Here is a 24,074-nt window from a genome sequence, read left to right on the forward strand (position 1 = left end):
TTTTGGGCTCGGGAAACAAGCACTGACTGGTGGGATCACATCGTCATGGAAGTCTGGGATGACGAGCAGTGGCTGCCGAACTTTCGTATGAGAAAAGCCACTTTCATGGGACTGTGTGCTGAGCTCGCCCCCACTCTGCGGCGCAAGGACACAAGATTGAGAGCTGCCCTAACGGTGGAAAAGCGGGTGAGTAGTATAAGGGCCCTACCATCAATCAAACCCTAACCCCGCCCCTAACCCCGCCCCTTGACCCCTGTAGTCCCTCCCACCTGTCACCGGAAGTCCCACCCTCTGGGGTATTACTTCCGGGGTCAAGATGGCCACATGACCGGAAGTGAGGTGGGTCATGTGACCCCTCTAAGAACTCCTCCCACCCCCCTCTACCAATCAGGAGGGGTTTCGTCCTGGAAGGACCACCCCCCAGAAGAGATTTGCCCAATCAGGGTGACTTCCGGGGCGGGTGACCGGAAGCGAAGTGGGTCATGTGACCCCTCTAAGAACTCCTCCCACCCCCCTCTACCAATCAGGAGGGGTTTCGTCCCGGAAGGACCACCCCCCAGAAGAGATTTGCCCAATCAGGGTGACTTCCGGGGCGGGTGACCGGAAGCGAAGTGGGTCATGTGACCCCTCTAAGAACTCCTCCCACCCCCCTCTACCAATCAGGAGGGTTTCGTCCCGGAAGGACCACCCCGAGAAGAGATTTGCCCAATCAGGGTGACTTCCGGGGTGGCCACATGACCGGAAGCGAGGTGGGTCATGTGACCCCTCTAAGAACTCCTCCCACCCCCCTCTACCAATCAGGAGGGGTTTCGTCCCGGAAGTACCACCCCGAGAGGAAATTTTGCCCAATGAGGGTGACTTCTGGGTTGGGGTGAGCGGTCCGGAAGTGGGTCGTGTGACCCCTCTAAGAACTCCTCCCACCACCCTCTACCAATCAGGAGGCGTTTTGTCCCGACAGGACCACCCCGAGAGGAGATTTTGACCAATCGGGGTGACCCCTCTAAGAGCTCCTCCCAAGGCCCTCCGCCAATCCGAGTGCAGCACCATTACCCCATAAGTCCCAGCGCCGGACAGAGGAGGCCATTTCTTACCAAGCACACGTGTTTTAGAAAAGCGTGGAAAGGCTGCCGAGAGGAAACATGGACTCCTTCACCACCCCCGTCAGAACTTCGGACTTTGTTTTAGCCCCGAGGGTCTTTGACCGTCCACGGAAAAGACGTTACATCAGCGACAGTTCTGAGGAGGAGGGTGTGACTTTGGGGAGCCCTTTGGCCCAGCCGTTGTTGGATACGCCGGACCCCGACCCCAAAACCCTCGTGAGACACCCCGAGGAGCCTGATGGTCTCTCTTTGTCCACCCCCTCAGATTGCCACTTGGGAGAGTCACCGGTGGACAAGGCAAACGGAAAAGAAGGCGCTCAGGTAAATGAATGATTAAGAAACGGCGGCGGCGGTGGTGGGGGTAACGAGGCTAGGAACCGGGGTTTGTGTAAAAATTAAAGAAAACCAACCAAGCAGCTGGAGTACTTACACTGTTTCTTTTTTTTTTTTGAAAATTTTTAGCAGCTCGACGATGCCTTTCTAGAGGACCCAGAGCCCCTGGACAGCGTTGCATCAAGCAGCGAAGATGAACCGGGCCCACCATGTTTTTGCTCAACACCAATACAAATTGTTGAAGAGGGCTCCGAGGATGATGGGTTTGAGGAATTTAGGAGGAGGCTTGGCATAGAACTATCCGAGCCAGTGCCACGTCGTGAGCGTAAAAAAGTTATGCGGACTATTGTACGCGTTGCTGTTTATGCTGTTCTTAAACACTGCCTTAGGGAAAAGCTTTTTGAAGATTGTGAGGGCTGTGCTATAGATGCGCCAGCCCAACGACACCATGACTGTGTGACTTGGACTTCAGTGGATATAAACTGCAAGCTCCGGGCCCTGTGTGCTGAGCTGTGTTTGGAAAGCTTATTAAACACTGTTATTGCCATAGGTTATGCTATGCAATGTCTGTACCTAACCCAAGAACATTTAGCACAAGGGGTGACTTTGATAAATGCTGTGCAATTCAGTGAAGACCCTGACCGTGTTTTAAAGAAAATGACCAAGCCGGAAGATGCCTGCTTACAACGTTATATTGATCGTCTAGTTTGCACAAAAAGTTACAGAACCCTGCTTAAGAAAAAGACTATTTGTAAGAAATCTAAAAGGCTTAAGTTAGAGAATGGTGAGGAGGCAAACATGCGATATGAAACTTGGTAGCTGTAAATTTAAAAAAAAAGGGGGTTGTGATTATTGTGTTTTGTTAGAAGGCCTTTTGCCCTTAAGTTTTAATGAAGCATCTTGGTTTGTTTTGAAGGAGTTGTATGTCTTTTTAAAATAAAATAGTTTGTGAGAATTAGCTTTTGTGTTTTTGTGCTTGTGTGTGAAATGTATGTTGTGGGAGGGGGGGGGGAAATATCCTTAAAAAAAAAAATGTGCTTACAATAAAAAAAAAATAGAGCCAGGACTAGTTCAGACATGTTTGAGTATAATACAGTTAATATGGAGATATACTTATCTCATAAGACCTGCCTTTTTACTAGCAGGACCAAATATTCATTTTTACCCCAGATCAAGGATTGAACTTACAACCCTGGGTTTACCAAACCATTACTCAAACCACTGAGCTATCCAGGCTCTGTTGAAATGAATGGATTTAAGCATACACAACCCTCACCCCCACAACCCAGCTCACAAAAGGGTGTGTTGCAGTTTACCTGTGGTGATTAAATTAACCTTTTAGCAACTATTTGAAAAACAATGGGCATGAGAGGCTATAAAAATCTTAGGTGTGCTGGAGTTTGTCCTTTTTAACAGAAAACCTTCTTGGAGAGCTGTTGGACTCAAAAAGAGGTAAGACCTTGTGCCTTTAACTCTGAAACTATAAAGCCACTTTTTGCCCAGGCTGTCTTAGTAAATAATGGTGCCTGTATGTATTTCAGGGGTGGATCTGTTTAGCATGGAACCAGGCCAAGGTAAAAACCATTTTAACTATAGTTGTGCTTAATACTGTTAAAAAAAAAAAGAAAAGTATTACCCAGGTTGTATAGGGATTTGGTGGTAATACTAACATGTTTCTGCTTGCTCTATAACCTGAAGGCCCAAACACACATGGGGGGGAACAGAACAACCATGTCCCTGCAACACTTTATCCCATAGTAAAAGGTAACTTTTTTTTTTTAAACTGCCTTTTAAATGCATGGTTTGGGGCTTCTTTTTGTTTGTTTGTTTGTTTGAAAAGTAACATGTGGCTTTTTGAAAAAAGTGTGTGTGGCTGCAAGCATGATTTGGTGTGTTATAAAGCTGGGGCATAGGTTTTTTTAAAAAGTATTTGGTTTTTACTGTACATAATGTGGGGTTTGAGGAGGGGGAAGGCCCAAACACATGGGTTTTTAAATGCATGGTTTGGGGGCTTTTTTTTTTCTTGTTTGTTTGAAAAGTAACATGTCGCTTTTTGAAAAAAGTGTGTGTGGCTGCAAGCATGATTTGGTGTGTTATAAAGCTGGGGCATAGGTTTTTTAAAAAGTATTTGGTTTTTTACTGTACATAATGTGGGGGGTTTATGGGGAAGGCCCAAACACACATGGGTTTTTAAATGCATGGTTTTTTTTTTTTTCTTGTTTGTTTGAAAAGTAACATGTGGCTTTTTGAAAAAAGTGTGTGTGGCTGCAAGCATGATTTGGTGTGTATGTGTGTGTGTGTGTGTGTTATAAAGCTGGGGCATAGGTTTTTTTAAAAGTATTTGGTTTTTACTGTACATAATGTGGGGTTTGAGGAGGGGGAAGGCCCAAACACATGGGTTTTTAAATGCATGGTTTGGGGGCTTTTTTTTTTCTTGTTTGTTTGAAAAGTAACATGTGGGTTTTTGAAAAAAGTGTGTGTGGCTGCAAGCATGATTTGGTGTGTTATAAAGCTGGGGCATAGGTTTTTTAAAAAGTATTTGGTTTTTACTGTACATAATGTGGGGTTTGAGGAGGGGGAAGGCCCAAACACATGGGTTTTTAAATGCATGGTTTGGGGGCTTTTTTTTTTCTTGTTTGTTTGAAAAGTAACATGTGGCTTTTTGAAAAAAGTGTGTGTGGCTGCAAGCATGATTTGGGGTGTGTGTGTGTGTGTGTGTGTGTGTTATAAAGCTGGGGCATAGGTTTTTTAAAAAAGTATTTGGTTTTTTACTGTGCATAATGGATTTTTTTAAAAAGCAAAATAAGATGTTTTTAAAAATTGTTTGTTGTAGGGCCAAAAATGGATTATTTTGTGGTAAAACTATGATTTTTTTAAAATAGAAAAACACCCTACTGAATGAAATATATAATTTTTAAGTTTTACAAGATGGTTTTATGTGTTTGCTCACAGTACAGTCAAAACATGAGAAATCCTTAGACCAGAGGGAAAACAAACTCAAAAGAAAAAGGAAGGAGACGGCTGAAAAGGAAAATTCACCAGCATCAGTGACTGAAGGATGCATGAAGCCCTGTAAATATACTTTGCTTATTGGTTTAGTTGTTCTATGAGCTTTTGTATTTTAAGTAAATACATAGGTATGGGTGAGAGAGTAGATGGTAAAGTTCAGTTTTTTTTGTAAAATGTTATGGTTTTTTTCTCCCTCATAGGCAGGGGCAACCTTTCTGAAAATGCTGTTGTCAGCGCTACAAGGACAAGGACACCTCCTCCAGAACCACTAAAGAACCAGGAATCTGCTTTGAGACCTTTAACAACGCAAAACAGCCCAGACCTCATATACGTGAAACCCAAGGACAAAACAAAAGACTCTGGTAAAAAACCACCACACAAACACAACTCCAGTTCCTCAGCGGTCACCGCCACACCAAGCCCTGAGGAAACTGTGAGCAAAAATGCCCACGTTCACAACCCCAGAGCACGCACTCTAGGGGTTCTGAAGGTGCGCAGACCTGGAGCATGTAGTGTATGGGCTCCATATAAAAAACCATGGACTAGAAGCTTCTGCAATGCCGAGGTGTTGCAACCACACAAACACGATTCCAGTTCCTCAGCGGCCACAGCCACACCAAGCCCTGAGAAAACTGTGAGCGAAAATGCCCACGTTCACAAACCCGGAGCATGCGCTCTAGGGGTTGTGAATAAAACACCGAGCACTGACAAAACATTCTCCCAAAACCATAAGCTCGCCGCAGCTCCCCCGAGTTCTAGTGTTTGGGAAGAGTTTGATGCTTCCATCAGAAAAGTGATGGATGCTGTATCCTTGGGGAGTCTAAAAGAACGGCCTTCTAGAAAGACTTGGGAAAAATATGATTCTTTGTTCAGAGCGATGCTGAAAGACAGGAGGGTTGGAAAGGGTGTCTCTAAGCAGGCATGACTAGTCGTGGAAAGGGGCCTGGGTAAAAGGGGCACCCTCCAGGGTTCACACCAGCTCATGTGTAAACAAAAGGGGGGACAGCGCTTGGGGGATAAACAGATGGCTGCCAAAAAGTTCCAGGCCAGGGTGGTTGTAAAACTTTTAAAAAGGGCTAAAGAGTTCATGAGGAAAAACAAACAAAAAGAGATGCCTCCTACTGGAGGCTCTCAGACTGGCTTCTCTGAAAATGGGAAGATGGAATCAGACTCTGGTTTAGTAAATTCCCCAGAGGGCTCTCTAGATGGGCCCCGTTCCTCTCCCAATGACCCTCAAATAGCATCTGATGTAGAAGATGTCGCTAACGATCCTGTAGAGGAACCCCCAAGTAACCCCGAAAATGCAGAGGTGTATATGGAAAGAGTGAGAAGTTGGCAACGTGAATTACTTAGATTCGGGGGGTCGGTATATTGTGAGGAATTTCGTTTTGTCAACCTTGAGCAAATAAATTCAGCTCAGCAGGTTGTTGAAGCCATACACCGGGGAATACAGTCGGTCCTCGATGACATTAATGGTAGGGTAGGCCCTGATGATTACGTTCAGTTACGTTTAGAGAGCCGTAATTTAGCTAACGCTTTGTTTTCAGTCAGAAGAACTAGGGATGAGCTATCTGCTGAGGATTTCTTAAATCACACCTCAAAGCTGCTACAGAGCAATAGAGAGTTGCATCTCGATGGGACATTGCGCCTTGTTGTGACAGTTGTAAAAAACAGGGGTGGGGGTGCTCGTAGAGTTTTAAATTCTATTCTGAGTAGTCAAATTATTCATAAAAAAAGACAGTGTTTGGTAGACCTGACTTACGCCGGTACCAATCTGTGTTTTGCGGGTGGCCTTTTGGCCGTCATGTCCGATCGTAAACCTACGGACGCGAAATTGTTAGCGGAGGCGAGAAAGTTGCATGAGCAACTGGGGTGGTCAGATCAAAAAAAGGTTCTGTTGAGTGACGTAGCAAAGTTTGAACAGCATTTAGGAGTGAACATACAGGTGGTGCTGTATATGGAAAAAGGTGGCTGGGGCTTTTTCAAAACAGGAGGCCTAGCGTACCCCAAGACTTATTTCATCCTGTTGCACGATGAGCATTACTATGGAGTTCTGGATGTGAAAAAGTTGTTCGGAGCGAAAAATTATTGTGAGTTTTGCCATACGGTGTACAGTCACGACCACTCTTGCAGGTATCGTTGCCGCCTCTGCTTGAGTGTAACGTGCTCAGACAGCGTGGGCGTGCAGCTGCGGTGTCCTAGCTGTAGACTGTATTGTCGATCCAAAGAGTGTTTAGACAGACATGTCGACTGTGCGTCAAAAAACCAAGTTGAATGCCTGTCTAAAACTTTATGTGATAAGTGTCAGTCTTACGTGAACAAGCGGCATAAGTGTAAAGGGAGACGATGTAAGCAGTGTCAGGGTTCGATCGTTGGTGATGTAGACAGTCACTTTTGCTTTATGGATAGCCTTAGAAAGCCTGAATCCTCAGAAAAGTATATCTTTTATGATTTCGAATGCATGCAGGAGACTGGGGTGCACACTCCCAATTACATTTTTGCTACGTCCTTAAAGCCCGAAAAATCCTGGGAATTTAAGGGCGATGAGTGTCTGTCTGTCTTTGTTAAGACCTTTATCGGCAAAGAGTTTCGGGACTACACGTTCCTAGCGCACAATTCCAAAGGTTATGATGCGTATTTCATCGTTAGGCAGTTACTGAAGGAAAAGATGTGCATAGAACTGATTACTCAGGGTAGTAAACTAATGTGCGTGGAAGTGAAGGCCCTGGGGATTCGTTTTATAGACTCTTTAAACTTCTTGCCCATGAAGCTTAGCAAGCTACCGCAGGCAATGGGGTTTGAAGGGTGCAAAGGGTATTTTCCCCATTTTTTTAACACTTTAGAAAATCAAAATTATGTGGGGCCTATGCCCGGTGTGGCACACTATGGTGTAGAAAGCATGATGCCCGGAGAAAAAGCAGAGTTTCTCGACTGGTATCAGGACCACAGTTCTGAGGTGTTTGACTTGCAGAAAGAGCTCGCGTATTACTGTCAGCAGGATGTCAAAATTTTGAGACAGGCTTGTATCCTATACAGAGGAGAGATTATGAAAATGACGGAGAAGGGAAATGTAGTAGAGAGAGAACCTGGTAAATTCACCGAGATAAAACTGTGCATAGATCCATTCCAGTACATAACACTGGCATCCGTTTGCATGGCTATGTACAGGTTTATGTTTTTGGAGCCTAACACGGTAGCTCTTCTCCCTCCAGACAACTATCACAGGCAGAAAAAGAGATATTCGACCCCGTCTATTCAGTGGCTGTTGTATACCTCTCACAAAGAAAATATACAGATACGGCATGCTTTACAGGGTGGGGAACTACAGGTAGGCCCCTACTTTTTAGACGGTTATGCCGATGTTGATGGGGTACGCACAGCCTTTGAGTTTAATGGATGTTTTTTCCACGGCTGTGTCACCTGTTATTGTGAAAAAGCACAAAATCCTATGACGGGGACATCTTTTGGGTTTCTTTATTACAAGACGCAGCTCAAGGCTGACTATCTGAAACGATTTGGTTTTGTAGTGAGGACTCTTTGGGAGCACGAGTGGGAGGTAATGAAAGAAACAGACAGGGAGTTGGCAGACTTTTTAAACCGAGCCCAGTTACCCCAACCTCTTGTGCCTAGGGATGCTCTTTTTGGGAGGAGGACAAACGCTATCCGTCTGTATTACAAGCCTAACCCCGGGGAAGAAATCCACTATTATGACTTTACCAGCCTGTACCCTTTTGTAAACAAAACCAAAGAATACCCTATCGGACACCCCGATATAGTTTATGACAAATTTGGACCCCTGGCAAATTATTTTGGAATCGCAAAAGTTAAAGTGTACCCCCCACGAGGCCTCTTTTTCCCATTGTTACCTGTCAGAGTGGGTGGCAAGCTTATGTTCCCGCTATGCCAAACCTGTGCTGAAACCGAGCAGCGGGAGACATGCGCCCATACTGACGAGGAGCGGGCCATCCTGGGGACTTGGTGCACGGTGGAATTGAACGCGGCCATAGCGAAGGGGTACGTGGTGGCTAAAATCTATGAAATCTGGCATTTTAATGAAAAATCTGATAAACTCTTTTCAGAGTACATAAAATTACACCTCCGCCAGAAACAAGAGGCTTCGGGGTATCCCAGCTGGTGCACAAACGAGGAAGAACAAAATAAGTACGTCAGCGATTTCTACCAGAAAGAAGGCGTGCATTTACGCCAACACGAAATCAGATCAAACCCTGCTAAACGCCAAATCGCTAAACTGTTTTTAAATTCTCTGTGGGGTAAATTTGGCCAAAGAACCAACCTACCCAACACCAGCATCGTGAGAGACCCTGATGAACTCTTGCAGTACCTATTTTCCCCCAATTACGAGGTTTCATCCTGCGAGTTTATCGATGATGAAACAGCGTGTGTGTCTTGGAAGCATGCAAAAGAACGGTACACGGTCTCTGGCAATACCAATGTTTTCATAGCCTGTTTCACCACCGCTTATGCCCGCTTAGAATTATACAGCCTCCTAGACGGTTTGCAAGAGCGGTGCCTGTACCACGACACTGACTCGGTGATATTTGTGAAAAGGGAGGGTGTCTGGAATCCCCCTCTGGGGGATTATTTAGGGGACCTCACAAGCGAGATTCCACCAGATCAACACATCACCGAGTTTGTGTCGGCAGGTCCAAAAACATACGGGTATAAGCTGTCTGGAGGAAAGGCCTGTATGAAAGTCAAAGGTATTACCCTAAACGTAGCAAACTGTGAAAAGGTCAACTTTGACAGTTTGAAAGACCTAGTCCTGGACTACTGCCCGGGTCTGCAAGAAAACACCTCGAAAAAGATAGAGGTGCAGCAGCCCTCTATTGTAAGAAACAAAAACCAGTGGCAAATAGAGACAAAAACCCTTAAAAAAACACAAAAAGTGGTTTATAACAAGAGGGTCCTAGGAAAAGGTTTTACAACCCTGCCCTACGGCTTTTGAAAAAAAAAATGGATACGAGGTGGAAACACCCCTTTTCTGCAATTCTAGCGGGGCCTAGCAACTGCGGAAAAAGTTACTTTATAAAAAACGTGTTGGATAATGCCAAACAAACACTGTCTGTTATGCCTGAGAATATCGTGTGGTGTTACAGTTGTTGGCAACCTCTGTATAAAGAACTGCTCTGTAAATATCCCTTTATCAATTTTGTGGAGGGGTTGCCTGATGCTTTGGATGATGACGGTTTGTTTCCTACTAATAAAGTAAATATGATTATCATAGACGATCTGATGAACTCTGCTTGTGAAAGCGATGAAATTGAAAAAGCTTTTACCAAGTACGTGCATCACAGAAACCTGAGCATTATGTATATAGTTCAGAACGTATTTTGTCAGGGAAAAAAGAGTCGCACGATTAACCTAAACACAAAGTACATGGTTCTGTTCAAAAACCCCAGGGACAAATTACAAATCACCACGCTCGCTCGGCAAATGTACCCCGGCAAAGCTCAATTCTTTCTAGAAGCTTTTGAGGATGCTACCAAAAGACCTTATGGCTACCTGGTGGTGGATTTAAATGCTTCCACACCAGAAGCTTATAGACTAAGAACCGGTCTTTTCCCTCCAGACTGGCCGGTGGTTTATACTTTAAAAAAAACAGCAGCTGGGTATAAAAAGAGATGACTTATCGGCAGGCCCCTTTTTAACAGCTGGGGCTGCTGACTGAAAACATGTCTAGCTGCGTGAAGAGAAACCTGGGCCTTTTAAAATTACTTAGCAAATCGTCCCCGCAGCAAAGGAGGGCTATACTGTGTTCGGCCTCTGACGATCTAGTAGCGGCCATTTCAGAAATAGCGCTCAATACCTTAAAAGGAAACGTACCTTTGACACAGAATCAAGTGCGTGTGTTAAAAAAGAAACGCACGCTTATAAAAACTTTGTGTAATAAGAGCGTTTCGCTTAAAAGAAAAAAGCTTCTGGTAAAGCAGTCTGGGGGGTTTATCGGGCCTCTGTTAAGTTTTGCTATCCCTCTGATAACAGGGCTTTTAACTAATCGATAATGGAGTATGCAGAAAAAATGTACCTGGTGCCCAGCCACCAGTTGGAGCAATTAAGGGCATCCCCTCCGGCAGAGGAAAATATCAGAACAACAGCGACTCGCTTACTGGACGCTGAAATGAAGTCTGTTCTTCAAAGAACTGACCTGGCCGAATACGAAAAGGCTAAACTTTACAGCGCCGTGCTTCAAAGGTACCTAACGTACGTGAAGCAAAGCGATGCGGATAAAGGGAAAATAAGTCTGTTTCTACCGGAACAGGAACAAAGCGTAACTGCCAAACCCCCAGAAACACCAAAGAACTCAGACTAGGTTGCTCAGGAGGTGCTGGATAACGTGAATAAGCGTTTTAAAAAAAATGCAATAGTATTGCTAAATAAACTGGGCCAGGATAAAAATCTCTCTTCATGGGACGATAAAGGGTCTTTTGTGTACAAAGGCTCTGTGGTTAATGGTTCTAACATGCTTGACTTAGTCAGGGCCGTCACCCAAACGCGCTCTGTACCTAGCAAACGTGTACCTAAAGGATGGGATGTGTTTATGAATGCCATGGCGGAACTGAACGTACCCTCTTCCGTCATGGGCAATGCGGCCAACAGAGACCTTTTGGAACGCCTCAAGGCCTCGACCGCTGACACCGGGGCGGATCAAGAATCCATGACCCCTTTTTTGCCCTATTAAAAAAAAAAAAAAATTGGCTAAAAGAGCCCAGTGGCTCAGTGTGTAATGTTTTTTTTTTCACATTCTAAAATTTTTAAAACTTGTAATGTTTTGCTTTAAATAAAACATTTCTATACTTTTTAAAAAAAAATCTGTGTAATTTTTCTCAATTGGTCATTTAAAAAACAAAAAAAAACCCACCAAACATCAATTTCTTTAAACCCCACACTTGGGGTGTTTTATTGGGTAACACGGCTATAAAAATCATTACAAGATACACACGTCTGGGCTTGTTGAAACATGTTTTGAGCAAGGCTAGGCATGCCCAAGAATTTAAATTTACTCTTTACAAAATTCATTACCATCCGGTCATTTTGCACTAAGTCATTAGAATACAATTTTAAAAGCCGTTCAAAAGATAAACCCTTGCTACGATGATGTAAGAAAAACACGCAGTGATAGCCACAGGCGACGGAGCGGGGGTCTTGTAATTGTCTATTGTGAAACACCAGGTCTGTGGCATTTTTGTTTAAAAATTTCATAATGCTTTTAGGAAACAACACGCTGTTCGGGGGTTGCCCATATGAGTCAAAAAACTCTCCACGGTTACGCTCCGCCAGATACAGGGCGAGCCAGTGTTCACCCGGTTGGTTGTGCGGATGCGTGTTCACCACCAAACCTAGGGGTCTCTGAGACAGCTTGCCTCCAGGGAGCCAATCACAAGGGAACACATCTAAGAAATTCTTTTTCGTGTAAGGATCCGTTGATAAGACACGTGAGAGCTGCACGGTGTCCATGTTCACATGTAGTCAAACAGAACGTTTCTTCTCTGATTTATCTCTATGACATTGTCAAAAACCCCATACACGATCATATTAACGGTGACTGTCAAAGCCTTTCCAAAACGTATTTCTGCTCTCAGGTTCCCAGTTTTAATTAGGGAATAATGATCTGCACATTCCTGGTCGGGAGACAGGTCAAAGGCAAACAAGGTGTAACCCTGTGCAAACTCCTCCCGGTCAATTAACAAAGAACGATCTTTCATGTGTTTACCAGCTGTCTGTACCAGATTCATGTATTCTCTCACGCAGCGTCCTGCCTCGAAGTCCGGTTGCAGAGGCTTGGTCGGTACCTGTTCACCATCCACATACAAGGCCACAAAATTTATATCGTAATGTTTAAAATGAAAGGGATTTTTAGTGTAACTTCCACTAAAGGCATCGTTATCCACAAACCCTAGGACGAGCATTTTGGGTAACTGTCCCAAAAACAGGTTCTCCTGGTTACTGACCCTGCTGCCCGCAGGGATGCTAAACACTTTCATTCCCACACGGTCCACGGGGTATTTAGCATTAGAGGCAAGCAGGGCCTCCGCGTGCCCCAGACGGACACCCAGGGCCACCCGTACTTTCTTCACAAAAAGGGACGCTGATACAATGCGCAGTTTAAAGCCTTCAGCCGCGCTGCCCATTAAACAGAAAGCGTCTTTACTGCGCGTCAGTTTAATTTTCACATCCACTCCGTTTAACAAAAGTTTTTCTTGAAAAAACAGGTCACTGTGTAGATGGCCCAGCAGCTCTACCGTTCTGCTTTCGGCCGTCAGCTTTGCACGCCTCACAAACCCTAGATTCCTTCCATCCAACTCTGTTTTTTCATGTTGTCCAGCAGTGTCTTTGTAAAACAGACCGGCAGAAAATTGCGTGGCGAGGGTGTCATCGCTGTAATTGAGCACTGATTCTATAAAGGCCCTGTAAGGATAACAATTGTTGCTTTGGCTTACAAGGCGGTCTCCCAGAGTAACATCCAACTGGCTGAAAATAGAGGCCACAGGGTAATTCACCAGGCCCACTTCGGCGTCCGCGGCAAGTTCGGTTCCGTCTCCTTTTACAATCTTGCAACACAGGTAAAGCAGCGTGTTGTTTAAATCCATATAATCTATGCCATTCCCTGCTATAAAAAAGTCAATGGGGGCAGACTCCGTAACGGCTGATAGAGGTGGCACCTCAATGTAAATGCTTTTTTCGATGCTGGTCTGCGTAGGGGCTATTTGAAACAAGTCTAGTTCGGATTTGGCGCACTCTTCAGACCCGCAGTGAACAAAAGCCATATCGATTAAAATATGTCTCTTTTAGCAGGCAGCGCGCGTCTCCTCTTTTGCCCAGGCTTCCTCTTGGACTTTCGTTTATGGCTGGCCCTGCGTGTCAAAGCCCTTCTTTTAAAGGGTTTCGGGGGACCTGTGCGTCGCGGGTATGACGTATTTCTCTTTCTCTTCCTCCTTTTAATGTACATCAGCCCCGCTCCTTCCTGTGAAGCTGTATTCCCCACCTTCTCCAGAACAGCCCGGGAGACATGACCTACCACGTCTTTAGCTATGTTTTGAGCGGCAGTTTTTACGTGGGGTTTAATAATCTCTAGCCCTCTCCTCAAAAGCGGTACAGCTTTTCGAAAGAGGCTACGAAATATTCCACCCACACCAGCCCCGTACATCACGGGGGCCCCATGATATCCAGGAAGGGCATATCCAGCCTGGGCTTTGTAATAGTTCCTGTAGATGGTGGGGTCGCCATAATTTTTTACGATCGCCATAATAGTGTTTTGCTTTTTTGCTTTTTAGAAACCTCGCTCTCTCCGCGGTCGCAAATGCAGCTTGACGATCACCTTGCCAAAGCGAAATGAAACGCCTCTGTTCTGATCTGTCTTTATTTCAATGGTAATGGTGTCGATGTGGTGTTTACTGACAGGGACGTAATGAGGTTTATCGTAGGTGATGGTAACAAACTCATTGTTCCTTCCTCGGACAGGGACGCAGCGTAACAGGGGAACAGAAAAGTCCCCCACAAACTGGTACTCTACGATATCCGTGTACAGATACAAGGAGTTAAAACCCCCTGTGATGTCTGCCGAGAAGGAAAATTTTTGGACGTTGCGTTTGGGGCCCAAACCCAGAATGTTAGCTAGCTCCCCGCCAGTAGAAAACCCGTACATAAAATCGGTAGATTTAAGTCTCACTTTTCTGCCCACAGGGTCGTAGTTCATGACCACCTCAGGTGGTCCGGGGTGACGAGCCACGGCGCTGTTCATATGCTCCAGTAATTCAGGTATGGTCGAGTAATAACCTCGTCGTAGGATAAAATTCCACGTCTTATCGCCAAAGGTGATTTCAAAAGGGGTGTCTTCATTGATAGTATTCCAGCTGTGCGGGTATTGTATTTCCACTAACCCCACCTCCCAGGCACCAGGGAGATCCAAGGGCTTAATTAGCCGTATTGTAAAGTTCGAGATGGTGTTTTGGGGAAAAACTGCAGAGCTGGCATTGCTGGGTAAAGTGATGTAAAACCCGCCATCGCTCATTATTAATTTTTTTCTTCTCTGTCTTTTGCAGGAGGATTTTTTTTTTCTGTTTCGTGTCTAAATGTCACAGAGCTGAGAAGCTTCCACCCAGCTGTTAAATTTATCAGGCCAACCCAACCATTTCACCAGTAGCTGTTTTTTTTTCCCTTTTCCTTTCTCCGCTAGAATTTTTTCAATCCTATAAATCCTGTCTCGTTTGGGGTTTACTTTTTGTAATTCTTCAGGGTAAAAAGATCCAGTCACTGCCTCACCCTCATAATCTTTTAATCGGTATACAGGTCTTTGGCTCCTGGTTAAGGCTTCATCCACTATGAATATCTCATCGGTAAACATCTGTTCATAACCTTTTTCAAAAGCGCCTTTGGTTTTAGATAGTCTCACGTGGTCACCTTTTCTAAAAGGGGCAACAACCCGTTTTATTTTAAAACCATCTCCGTAAACCATTTTCCATACCTTCAGAGAATTTGAAGGGTTAACATCAAGGGGTCTGGTACGTATAGTTCTGTGAAAGCTCTGGTTGTAACTCTTTATAAAGTCAGGTAAGACGTCAATGTAGCGAAAGGTGTTATGGGCTGTAAAATATCTCCACATCCTAGTTTTTAAAGTTCTGTTAAATCGCTCCACAACCCCTGCTTTGACTTCATTATTAGTAACAAAATGGTGAACCCCATGCCGCTTTAACAATCCACTTAAAGGTTTGTTTAAAAATTCTTTCCCCCGATCGGTTTGTAATTTTTGAGGCACGCGACCTTCGCTGAAAATAGCTTTAAAGGCCTTGGATACTTCACCACCCGTCTTGTCTTTTAGGCCTAAGGCCCAGGCATATTTGGATAGAATGTCTATCACTGTTAAGATGTACTTAAAACCGCCGTTGTGTTTGGAGAACCGGTGCATATCCACCAAATCTGCCTGCCACTGCGCATCCACATCTGAAACAATGGTCTTGTTTCTTTTAAAATGTATTCGAGCCGGTTTGTGTAAAGTGTAAGCATCCTGGTCTGAAAGCCAAGCTGTTACTTGTCTTCTATTTAAAGTTTTACTATGCTTTCTAGCCTCTCGAAAAAGAGGGTTCACTCCGCCAAAGCTCCCAACTTCCCTGGGATTGTAATATATTTTCTTTAAAAGAGCCGTCGGCGTAGACATGACTGCTACTGGTACCGTCTTTTACTACCACAAGTATGGAAATGGACACGCTCATATTGACACATTTAAATAAATTTTATTAATTGCCTGGTTTAACATAATCTTTTTTTTTTTTTTTTGTTTGTTTTGTTTTTACAGACAGCTGTAAAATGGACGCCATCACCCCCACGGTAAGTCTGAGCTGGTTCATTCTTCCATTTTGTTTTTACAGACGGCTGTAACATGGACGCCATCACCCCCTGGTAAGTCTGAGCTAGTTGATTCTTCCATTTTGTTTTTACAGAGGGCTGTAAAATGGACGCCATCACCCCTGGTAAGTCTGAGCTGGTTCATTCTTTTACTACCACAAGTATGAAAAATGGACACGCACACTCATATTGAAACATTTAAATAAAAATTTTATTAATTGCCTGGTTTAACATAATCTTTTGGTTTTGTTTTGTTTTGTTTTTACAGACGGCTGTAAAATGGACGCCATCACCCCCTGGTAAGTCTGAGCTGGTTCATTCTTCCATTTTGTCCTTTTTTTTTTTTTTTTTGGCTTAAAATCTGTGAAAAGGACATGAGCAAAAACAGCTGATGTTCGATCTATTTACTCCCACCGGGTTACTGATACGCAAGTTCTTTAAGGCGTCTAGAAAGGCATTGTCGAGCTGTTGAGAGATTTTCAGAAAAAGAAACAGTATAAGTACACCAACTGCTTGGTTGTTTTTTTTTTTTTTAAATTTACACAAACCCCATTCCTAGCCTCATTACCCCCTCTTCTACCGTCGTTTCTTAATCATTCATTTACCTGAGCGCCGTCTTTTCCGTTTGCCTTGTCCACCGGTGACTCCTCCGAGCGGCGATCAGGCTCTGAGGGGGTGGACAAAGAGAGGCCATCAGGCTCCTCGGGGTGCCTCACGAGGGTGTCGGGTTTGGGTTCCGACGTATCCATCAACGGCTGGGCCAAAGGGCTCCCCTCGGTCACTCCCTCCTCCTCCTCAGAACTGTCGCTGACGTAGCGCCTGCGCCACATAAGTATGGTGCTTGGGGCTAAAACAAAGTCCAAAGTTCTGACGGGGGTGGTGAAGGAGTCCATGTTTCCTCTCGGCAGCCTTTCCACGCTTTTCTAAAACACGTGTGCTTGGTAAGAAATGGCCTCCTCTGTCCGGCGCTGGGACTTATGGGGTAATGGTGCTGCACTCGGATTGGCGGAGGGCCTTGGGAGGAGCTCTTAGAGGGGTCACCCCGATTGGTCAAAATCTCCTCTCGGGGTGGTCCTGTCGGGACAAAACGCCTCCTGATTGGTAGAGGGTGGTGGGAGGAGTTCTTAGAGGGGTCACACGACCCACTTCCGGACCGCTCACCCCAACCCAGAAGTCACCCTCATTGGGCAAAATTTCCTCTCGGGGTGGTCCTTCCGGGACGAAACCCCTCCTGATTGGTAGAGGGGGGTGGGAGGAGTTCTTAGAGGGGTCACATGACCCACCTCGCTTCCGGTCATGTGGCCACCCCCGGAAGTCACCCTGATTGGGCAAATCTCTTCTCGGGGTGGTCCTTCCGGGACGAAACCCTCCTGATTGGTAGAGGGGGGTGGGAGGAGTTCTTAGAGGGGTCACATGACCCACTTCGCTTCCGGTCACCCGCCCCGGAAGTCACCCTGATTGGGCAAATCTCTTCTGGGGGGTGGTCCTTCCGGGACGAAACCCCTCCTGATTGGTAGAGGGGGGTGGGAGGAGTTCTTAGAGGGGTCACATGACCCACTTCGCTTCCGGTCACCCGCCCCGGAAGTCACCCTGATTGGGCAAATCTCTTCTGGGGGGTGGTCCTTCCGGGACGAAACCCCTCCTGATTGGTAGAGGGGGGTGGGAGGAGTTCTTAGAGGGGTCACATGACCCACCTCACTTCCGGTCATGTGGCCATCTTGACCCCGGAGGGTGGGACTTCCGGTGACAGGTGGGAGGGACTACAGGGGTCAAGGGGCGGGGTTAGGGGCGGGGTTAGGGTTTGATTGATGGTAGGGCCCTTATACTACTCGGGTGGCTATTGCAATCTGGAAGCTGGCAAATCCAGACAGCTACCGGTCGGTCGGGAACCAGTTTGGAGTGGGAAAGTCGACCGTTGGAATCGTTTTGATGCAAGTTTGCAAGGCAATTAATCGCATCCTGCTAAGAAAGACCGTGACTCTGGGGAGCGTGCAGGACATTGTGGATGGCTTTGCACAAATGGGTTTCCCTAACTGTGGAGGAGCGATAGATGGGACGCATATTCCTATTCTGGCCCCCCCCCACCTGGCATCAGAGTACGTTAATCGTAAGGGGTATTTCTCTATGGTTCTCCAGGCGCTTGTGGATCACCGCGGGCGTTTCATTGACATTTACACAGGCTGGCCTGGAAAGGTGCATGATGCACGCATCTTTCGGAACAGTGGCCTGTTCAGGAAGATGCAGGCAGGGACTTTTTTCCCAGACAGGAAGATCACAGTAGGGGACGTCGAAATGCCCATTGTGATCCTTGGAGACCCCGCTTACCCGTTACTGCCTTGGCTCATGAAACCCTATACAGGGAAGCTTGACAGGAGCAAGGACCGGTTCAACTACAGGCTGAGCCGGTGCCGAATGACTGTGGAGTGTGCTTTTGGCCGTTTAAAGGCACGCTGGCGTTGCTTGTATGGGAAGCTAGACTTGGGGGAAAGCAGCATCCCCGCGGTTATATCCGCTTGCTGTACCCTCCATAATATTTGTGAAGGGAAGGGTGAAACATTCAGTCAGGCATGGACCACCGAGGTTCAAGTCCTGGAGGCTGAATATGCACAGCCAGAGAGCAGGGCTAATAGAGAGGCCCAGCACAGGGCTTCAAGGATTAGGGATGCCTTGAGGGAAGAATTTGAGGCTGAAAGCCAACAGTAATGTTTGCTGCCTTTCATGGGAGTGAATTGCACTGTTTACACTGTTATTCTATTATCCCTAAAATGATTTGCAGTGCCTCTTTCTTTACTGGGCTAAGGTATCTTTCACTATCTGCTATAATAAAGACTGTTTTCAAAGCCAAGAATTGTTTTATTGAAAAGAAAAAAACTTCCTTGACAGACAGACACACAACATTTCATGAACACAAGAGGGCAGGGGTGTGGGTTGGTGAACTGTACAGTCACAAGTTTGCATATGTCCTGTCTGGAGTGCTGTTTAACGATTCCTGCACTTCAGGGTGCATATACTGCATGGTGATGGGGGTTGAGTGCAGAGGGTAAGGGTGGTGGTAGGTATCAGGGCTGGTTGGTGAACGTACAGGTGTTGGAGGCAGCTGGTGGTGGTAAGAAACTGAATGCTGGGGAAAGGCGGTTTGAGCTGACATTGGGGCACAAGGCAAAAAGCTTTGGGACGGTGGGGGCTGTGGGGCAGCACGGGACTGCTCTGCCTGCATGGCTACGATAGCCTTGAGAGAGTCCGCTTGGCTCGACAGGATGTCTAGCAGCTGGTTTGTGCTTTTCCTCTTTGCCACAGCGTTTCTACGCCAATGTCTCTGGCGGATCATGCTTTCCTTCTCTCGCCACTCCTTCAATTCCTTTCTCTCTGCAGCAGAGTGATGAAGAACAGTTTTCAGCATGTCCTCTTTGCTCTTTCGGGGATTTTTTCTCAAATTTTGAAGCCTCTGTGCAGTGGAACATCTGCTCAGTCCAGTAGTCAAGGTCACTGTAGAAACCCAGAAATGACAACATTTAACAGGGGCAGCATTGTATCCACTATCTCCAGACATGAATTGTTACACTGAGGGAGTTCTCACTTTAGCATTCTTTTACCACACGCATAACACGACAGAAGCCACGAAATGGTGAGTGAGGGGTGCTTATAGAGGGAGAAGTGGGGCTTGATTGATAGATGGGAGCTGGTTGCTTCGGGTAATCTAGAGTGATAGAGGGGTTGAGTGAAGATGCAGCTGCAGGGGTGATCTTCACTATCTCCCTATCTCTTCACTAAAGAGTCTCCCAACATTTTTCACAGGAGTTAATCCTGGAAGATGTCTCCCTGCTGCGAGTCACTAGGGAACAGCGGGAGGCTCTTTTACAGCAATGTGGATTCCGCCCGGGACCCTATGCGGCTTCCCTGTGTTCAGAAATGGTCCCCCCACCACTCGCGGAACAGTGGCGCGGACGCGTCAGCATGACTGGGACAAGAAACACAGTGGCTCTGCCTATAAACCTGCGCAGGCATATTGCCCACGCTCTGGCTGAAACTTTTGCTGAGATAACTGAAGCAGATTACCGCGACGTGATAGACCACATCAACGGGCTATTCTAGTCTGGCATGCATGCAGCCATAACCCCCCTTCCTCTCCAGAAACATTTCCACCCAGAAAATAAAAGCCGCTTACCGGTAGCCCGCTCCTCTGCTTGTCCTTCTGCAACTGCTGGCTGCTGCGATTGGGTACTTTCCTCCTGGCTTGAGAAGAGCTCCTGGCTGCATGCCTCCTGGGACTCTGGGGTGTCTTCCCCCATCCCAGGAGCTTCACTCACGGTTTCCTCCCCCCCCCCGCCGCCGCCGCCTCCGCCTCCTCCTGTCCCCCAGCCTGCTCAGAAGTGTCCATCATTGTCCTGGGATTGGCAGTGGGGTCACCCCCAAGTATCGCGTCCATCTCCCTGTAAAAACGGCAGGTCGTGGGGGCAGCTCCGGATCGGCGATTGCCCTCTCGGGCTTTGTAATAGGCACTCCGCAGCTCTTTAACTTTCACCCTGCATTGCAGCGCGTCCCGATCATGGCCCCTATCCAGCAAGGACCTTGATACCTGCTCAAAGATATCGTAATTCCTACGGCTGGAGCGCAGCTGTGCCTGCACAGATTCCTCCCCCCAAGCACTGATGAGGTCCATCAGCTCCCCATTGCTCCATGCTGGGGCTCGTTTGCTGCGTGGAGGCATGGTCACCTGGAAAGATTAACTGATTGCACTCCACACACACCTGGCTGCAGCAAACAGGAAGGAGATTTTTAAAATTCCCAGGGCATTTAAAGGGCGGGTCACCTGAGGCAAGAGCAGTAGAGTGCAAACTGATGAGCAGAGTGGCTGAACAGGAATTCTGGGATAACTCCTTATTCCCTGGAGGACACTTAAAGCGCTGGTGAGTGTCCACACCTGCTGAGCAGCGCTGGATCACCAGCGCTGCACTCCTTATACCCCTGCCGGGATGGGTTTTCAGCCAGCGCTGCAGCCAGGGAGTTGCAGCGCTGGTTGTGCCCTGCAAGTGTGGACGGGGTGTAATTGCAGCGCTGGAAAGCCTCCACCAGCGCTGCAACTTGTAAGTGTAGCCAAGCCCTAAGGTGCCACAAGTACTCCTGTTCTTTTTCCTAAAAAGAAAGAAACAACAGTAGGAAGATCAAAGCCAGGTCCCAGGCTGACAGTCACGCCTGCAATTGACGGGTGATCAAGCACCAAACCCAGAGGCGGGGTGACACAGTGAGACCTAGAGACTTTGAATCCAAACTAAAAGCCTATAAAAAGGAAGGGTGAGATAAGAGACTTTGGGTAACGTTCTGCTATCAACATCAAGGAGCATCGGTGGGCGCCCGACAGAGACCCAAGCTGCGAACTCAATCAGGACTGGTAACTATCCAGCAGCTGCAGAACATTTTGGAGTGTGTGTGTGTGTGAGTGTATGTGTAGAAATATTAAGGTATTTGCTAATAGTTACAGATCAATAATAAATGTGGCATCTCTGTCTTGACCCCTAAAAACGATCCTGTGTGGGTTTGTCTGGACAACAAACTCGTTCTTAACACTGTTTGTTACTAACGAGGCAACTAAACACCAACAGTGAAACTCATGAGAATGGTCCAAGTAGCATTTAAGCTACTCAGCCTGAAATAGTAGTAACTGAACAAAACAAAACTAGAAGTAAGATCCAAAAAGTTCAGTGCCTCTGACAAATGCAATATTTACAGGCTCTTATTGAGCACTGTTGTTCATTTTTTTTAAAAATAAGTAATATTGTGTAGAATCAGTTATAAAATTCTTGCATTACATTGAATGATTTATCTTTTTAATGCACACAATACTTACTGCAATTGATTTCTTCATCTGCATTTCATGGATTGTGTCTTGTAGTAATTTACTTGTGTTGCCAAGTTCTGTTCAATGTATTTACTGCTAGTTTTGTAAAAATAATCTTTTGAAAGCAACAAACTGTGGCCCACTCAGGTCCATGGTGATTTGTTAACACGTCTATATATAAATTAAGTGACTTGAAGATAAGAAAGGAGAGAAAATGCACTAAAGTAATGAACAAAGGGAATTCAGATTATGATTTTAGTGATCCAGAAGTTCAACCTGAAGTGAAAAAAAACTTTGTTTCATCCTATAATGGAAAAAGGATAGAGGTTTTAACAATCCTAATTTACCAGGATCATCCTCCTCCTCAATTTAAGGGCAAAGACTGAAATCAATTCTTTTTTCCCAAATCAAGGCTGACACAACTGTTGGTTCTATTAAAGAAATAAAGGTTAGATTCATATCTACAACACTTCAGATGGCATCAGAACCAGGTAATGGTGGCAAACTCAAGTATTTAAGAAATAAAAGATAGTGCTATAATCCTTCCTCAGTTCTACTGACCAGAGAGAATTGTCTTCTGAAGTTTCATCCTTTAAACTCTTCCAGTTGTGGTCACACATAAGCAATGCTTGCTTCTTGGAAAGCATTTTCCAATTGCCATGAAGTAAAACCAGTGTCAACTGCAGATTTTTTGCTAATTGATTTATATAGTGTTAAGGGATCTATAAGATAGGGTTAGTTGAAAACCTGAACTAGTAAGATTAATTTGAATATGTAATACTGTAGACAAGTTTGTTTATGTTCTATTCCACAACCAGAATGTCTAAAAGGACCGCAAGATGAGCCCATCTTAAAGTGTCAATTAAAATGGGATTATTGCCTCAGTTTTCATTTATGTGTGTTCAAGTCTCAAGAAAATATAATCCGGAAAACTTGTATTTTGTTCCGACTTTTATCTAGGAGCCACTTAGTTTGGAAACCTGACAATTCATACTCTTAACAAGCAACAGTGATTAAAGCTTCTCTAGTATTTTCTAAAATTGAACTGTCTTAAATGTCCTTGTAAATTTAATTTTTTTCCTGAAATAAAGGAACAACCCCATTCCCCCCGCCCCGTCCTCCCCCCACAACCAAAAGTTGAGGCCAGAATTACTCCACTGTTGCTGTTGTAACAGCTCAAGGCCAAAACTTCCAGAAGCAAGTAAACACTATTGCAGGGGTCGGCAACCTATGGCACGCATGCCAAAGACGGCACGCGAGCCAAGTTTTAATGGCACGCAGCTGCCTGCTGGGACTCCATGTGCCATTAAAAAATCCTGCCCGGCGTGGCAAGCTGTGGGGTCTGCAGTCCCAGGCTGGAGCACCAGGCTGAGTGCACCAAGCCGCTGGCTCCTCCCATGCCGTCCCCCCCCGGAGCCCTGCCACGGTGCGTGCAGCGCTCTGGGGGCCGGGGTTGGGCGCTCCTGCGGGGCAGCGTTTGGCTCCGTGGGGAGGAAAAGATGCTCCCCGCTCACCCGTAGCCCTGCCGCCGCACATGCAGTGCTCTGAGGGGCGGGGCTGTGCGGGGTAGTGTATCTGGCACTGCTTAGAGCCTCAAGGTAAGGGGTCCAGGGCTGGGGGGAGGGGTGGATAAGGGGGGGCAGTCAGGGGACAGGGAGCAGGGTGGGTTGGATAGCCGGTGGCTAGGGGCGGGGGTCTCTGGAGGGGGAAGTCAGGGAGCTGGGGGGGTGGATGAGGCATGGGAGTTCTGGGGTCTGTTAGGAGGCAGGGGAGTCAGGGGAAAGGGAGCAAGGAGGGTCCTGGGAGGCAGTTAGGGTGTGGGGGGGTCTCTCGAGGGGGTGGTCAGGGGGCAAGGACCTGGGGGTCTGGATGAGTCGGAAGTTTGGGGTGGGGGGCTGTCAGGACGCAGGGGTGTGGAGAGGGGTTGGGGCAGACAGGGAGCAGGAGGGGGGTTGGATGGGTTGGGAGTTCTGGGGGTCCTGTCAGGGGGCAGGGAGTGGTTGGATGGGGCACGGCAGTCCCAGGAGTCTGTCTGGGGGTGGGGGTGTGGATAAGGGTTGGGGCAGTCACGGGACAGGTAGGGGGCAGGGGTCCCAGGAGGGAGTACTCAGGGGACAAGGAGCGAGGGGGTTGGGGGTTCTGAGGAGGTCAGTCACCCAGCCCTCTGCCCTGAGCCCTGCACCCCCACACACACACCCCAGGCCCCTGCCCTGAGCCCTGTACCTCCCACATACACACCCAGACCTCTGCTTGACTCCTTCATCCCCCTCCCACAACCCTAGCCCTGACTCTGGCACCCCCAGGCATACCCAGCCCCCACTCTGCCCTGACACCTGCACCTCCCTCACATGCCCCCAGCCCTCTGCCCTGACTCTTGCATCCCCCCACATCCCCAGCTCCCCCACCCCCCATACACCTCCCACATCCCCACCCTC

At 46.7% G+C, this 24,074-nt stretch overlaps 2 protein-coding genes and 1 long non-coding RNA gene across 3 annotated transcripts; 1 reads left to right on the forward strand and 2 right to left on the reverse strand.

The window, feature by feature from the left end:
- Positions 1 to 705: 705 nt before the first annotated feature.
- LOC123361477 lies at positions 706 to 2,802 on the forward strand. Its single transcript, XM_045001439.1, has 3 exons — positions 706 to 1,421; positions 1,563 to 2,138; positions 2,776 to 2,802. Exons 1-3 carry the CDS (start codon positions 1,140 to 1,142, stop codon positions 2,800 to 2,802), a joined length of 885 nt encoding a protein of 294 aa, XP_044857374.1. The 5' UTR covers positions 706 to 1,139.
- A 9,118-nt stretch (positions 2,803 to 11,920) lies between these two features.
- On the reverse strand, positions 11,921 to 13,228 carry LOC123361478 (uncharacterized protein F54H12.2-like). The gene has a single exon (XM_045001440.1). The coding sequence runs from the start codon at positions 13,226 to 13,228 to the stop codon at positions 11,921 to 11,923; it is 1,308 nt and encodes a 435-aa protein (XP_044857375.1).
- A 2,927-nt stretch (positions 13,229 to 16,155) lies between these two features.
- Positions 16,156 to 16,605, reverse strand: LOC123361502. The gene is made up of 2 exons (XR_006576171.1): positions 16,409 to 16,605; positions 16,156 to 16,268 (listed from the first exon to the last, which is right to left on the reverse strand). It is a non-coding gene; the product is annotated as an uncharacterized LOC123361502 (long non-coding RNA).
- Between the last annotated feature and the right edge of the window lie 7,469 nt (positions 16,606 to 24,074).

Source organism: Mauremys mutica, unplaced genomic scaffold (genome assembly GCF_020497125.1).
Source record: "Mauremys mutica isolate MM-2020 ecotype Southern unplaced genomic scaffold, ASM2049712v1 Super-Scaffold_2380, whole genome shotgun sequence".
Lineage (NCBI taxonomy): Eukaryota > Metazoa > Chordata > Testudines > Geoemydidae > Mauremys > Mauremys mutica.